Below are 3,524 nucleotides of genomic sequence, written 5' to 3' on the forward strand. Positions count from 1 at the left end.
GGGAAAACAATGACTTTAAAGAGTTGAGTCGTTTATAAAGACGTGGAGTTCCAGAGACGGTATCTGTCAGTGGGGAAGCTAGTTTAGGATTAGTTGAGTCTTGTATCTTGAGAATTTCTATCTTGGTGGGGCAAAAATAGAGATTTCCTTACAGTTTTTTTTCCTCTGATATTCTTCCTGGTGCCCTATAATTTCTCTTCTAACATTAAACTCCTTTATAATTTCAAACATTTCTCTAGTGTCAACTTGTCTAGCCTTGGAAATTCAACCCTCTCCATTAGAATTGGTTATATTTCTATTTTAATGTCATTAGCATGACAGAATAAAGCCTTAAAGAGGCCAAAAGTTATACAATGTCATTAGCAGTGATTATCCTTACAAATAAAATCTTAAGGTGGAACGAAGGAATTGGCCAAAGATCTATGAACAAATTACACTGATTTAAGTGGTGAGGCTTTCCTACTCACAAGATAAAGTGGTCAGGCAACTTTCCCCTCTTAAAATGTTACTGGAAACTAGTGAGATGCTTTGAACGGTCTGAATGTTTTCAATGGGCTCTGTTCTACTGGTTCATGAATATGCCTTTTTTCCCCCCAAGATAATACAACTACTTGGTTTTTTTTTTTTATCTTCTTTCCTATTCACGATTAAAAATGTGATAAATCAGGTTTTTGGCTCTGAATAACAATGGCTTGATTTAGATTTCCTAGTAAATCTATTCAAAAGAGAAACAAAGGGTGCCTTTGCAGGATACCTTACACTTCACCTGGACCAGGCACGTAAGGGCAATTCAGATAAAAATCTTGTTAGGAACTCAACAAGAAATAAAGGATTTTCTCTTTTCCCTGGTTCAGGCTTTATTTAAACTCTTTGTTCAAAAAAAATGAACAGAGTGATAGTCGGATTCTAATTTACAGATATAGTTTAGACGTCTAATATTAAATTAGAAGATCACACAAGAAAACCATTTACACATAAAGGTTAAAACCAATACTTAAAGTTTTAAAAACTTTATATTACATAAAGCCAAAATGAAACTAAATACATGTTAGCCAACTTCATTCACAAACATTAGTCAAAATATATACATTTAAAAAGAAACCCAAAAAGGCTATAAATGAGGTCCTTTTCTCTAAAATGTGCTTTATCATAGTTTGCAAATGAATTGCAGGTGATCTAAAAAATAGGCTAGTTAGGGAGGGACTTCCAAACCACATTTAAAGGGTTTGAGTTGGTGGAGAAATGCTAGCTGAAACGAGACATCTGTCAAAACAATCCTGTTTTTTTTTTTTCCCCAGTTTTGCTAAATAATAAATATATAATTACCACTCAGACAAAAAAGTCTGATTTAATCTTAGATAAAATTGCGGTTCTGAAATAGTCCCACAATTTTTAAAAGTTAACTTTGACATTTGTTCAAAATGCTTGAGAGTCTAAAACCGACTCAAATGTAGGGCAACGCAAATAACACATTTTCAGACTTAATGCTTTCACAGACATATACACATTTACAACCTTAAGGTGAAACTCAGCCATAAGCGGAAAATAGGAACCGTGCCTTTTCCCCTTCTGTGTAAACTGTGTCAAAAATCCAAGTGAGTGGACTCAAGAAGACTTCTAGCAGTTTTTTTTTTTTTTTAAGGGCGAAAATCCAATTGACAACTTTTCATCGCACACATATTTCTTGTCTGCAGTTCTTGCTCTTGAGAAAGAGCTCTTGCTCTGATTTGCATATGGTATGATAAACAAAAGAAACCGTGATCATCTCACACACAAAAGGCCAGATTCGAGCCGGTCACTGCTCAAGAATGGATCCGGTCTGGGGGTTCTGCTTGAAAGAACAGAGATTTGCAAAGTTCAAATAGTACAAATAGGGAGCAAGGTCGCTCAGAGCCATTCCGCTCTGAGAAACTGACGACACAGACCAGCGTTTCCCTTGTGCCAACCATTTCAAACCTAATATTTGAACAGAGTGCATGCAACACAGACCAGGAGAAAAGAATGATAACAGTAAAAGAAAGATAAGGGGAAACAAAAACAAAACCGACAACAAAACTTCCAACAAAGAAAACTGGGAAGCCCGACAAGTCAAAAAGTTACTGCTCCACCTCTGTGGGCCCAAACGCAACAGGTTCCCAAGTGCAACGCAAATAGCAACTGCTGCCGGATACAACTGCCCTCTTTAAAGTTGTCTGCCGGAGTGCGGGTCTGAAACGATCCTGTGAATTCACACGCACACTCGCCCGCGCACTCGCGCGCTCCGCCACTCGCGCCCCGACTGGCATCTCTGCCTCCGCCTGGCACCTATACATCTTATGTACATACAAACCTGGGCCCCCGTCGCGGGAGGGCGCGCGGAGAGGCCTCAGAGCTCGTACCTATACATATGTACACGTGTGCACACCGGTCCTCGCGAGGCGGCCCCGCGGGGTCATAGCGCGGCGGCGTAGGCCGCAGGGTAGGGGTCCAGCTGAGGCTTGCCCATGCCCGGCAGCAGGATGTAGGCGAGCGGCGGCTGCAGCCCGGGGCTGGGCCACGCGCTGCAGTTGCACGGGATCATGTAGCCCGGGTTGCCCGGGCTGGGGTGCGAGTGCGTGTGCCCCCCGGCGGCCGCGGCCGCCGCTGCAGCCGCGGCCGCCGCGCCGTGGAAGGCGCCCGCACCCGCGGTCGGGTAGCCCAGCGACGACGCGTACGGGAGGCCGGACGACGACGACGAGATCTCTGCCATCTTGGAGCCCAGGTCGAGCAGAGAGTAAGGGCTGCCGGCGGCGGCGGCGGCGGCGGCGGCGGCAGCGGCAGCGGCCGACTGCGGGAAGAAGACGCGCGCGGCAGCCGCGGCGGCGGCCGCGGCCGCCTTCTCGGGGTTGGCGAGCAGCGACTCGGGCACCAGGCCACCGCCCGCGCCCGCGTGCAGCCCGGCGCCCGCCTTGAGCGCCGGGTGCTCGGCGTCGGCCACGCCGCCCAGGCCGTAGGGCACCGGGAAGGCGAACTTGTCCTTTTTGAGCAGCGTCTTGGGCTTGCGCCTCGGCCGGTACTTGTAGTCGGGGTGCTCCTTCATGTGCATGGCGCGCAGGCGCTTTGCCTCGTCGATGAACGGCCGCTTCTCTGACTCGGTGAGCAGCTTCCACTCGGCGCCCAGGCGCTTGCTGATCTCCGAGTTGTGCATCTTGGGGTTCTCCTGGGCCATCTTGCGCCGCTGAGCCCGCGACCACACCATGAAGGCATTCATGGGCCGCTTGACGTGGTCCACCGGCTTGGACATGCTCTCGCCGTGCCGCGGCTGCAGCCCGCCACCGCCGCCCGGGCCGTCGCCCTCGGCCCGGAGGAAATCAATGTTGGCTGTCCGCGGGGACCCGTTTGGCCCGCCGCGCTCGCCGCGCCCCACTTCGCACCCTGGCGTCGCTCCTGCCCGGGAGGAGGGGGCCGGGGGACCAGCCCCGGACCGCGCCTTGCCCCGGGCCGCCCTGCTGTCTCCGGCCAAGCGCTCGGGAAAATCCTCCTCTCCGGGGCACGATAACTTTCTC

General features: G+C 49.7%; 1 protein-coding gene across 1 annotated transcript in view; it reads right to left on the reverse strand.

Annotated features, from left to right (window-relative positions):
• SOX21 (SRY-box 21) overlaps nucleotides 1-3,293 on the reverse strand; it is a 4,389-nt gene extending 1,096 nt beyond the window's left edge. The window contains exon 1 of the mRNA XM_021065785.1: nucleotides 1-3,293. This exon is cut by the window's left edge and continues 1,096 nt beyond it. Coding sequence (XP_020921444.1) covers nucleotides 2,432-3,262 — 831 coding nt within the window. The 5' untranslated portion in view covers nucleotides 3,263-3,293 and the 3' untranslated portion in view covers nucleotides 1-2,431.

This window comes from Sus scrofa, chromosome 11, assembly GCF_000003025.6.
Source record: "Sus scrofa isolate TJ Tabasco breed Duroc chromosome 11, Sscrofa11.1, whole genome shotgun sequence".
NCBI lineage: Eukaryota > Metazoa > Chordata > Mammalia > Artiodactyla > Suidae > Sus > Sus scrofa.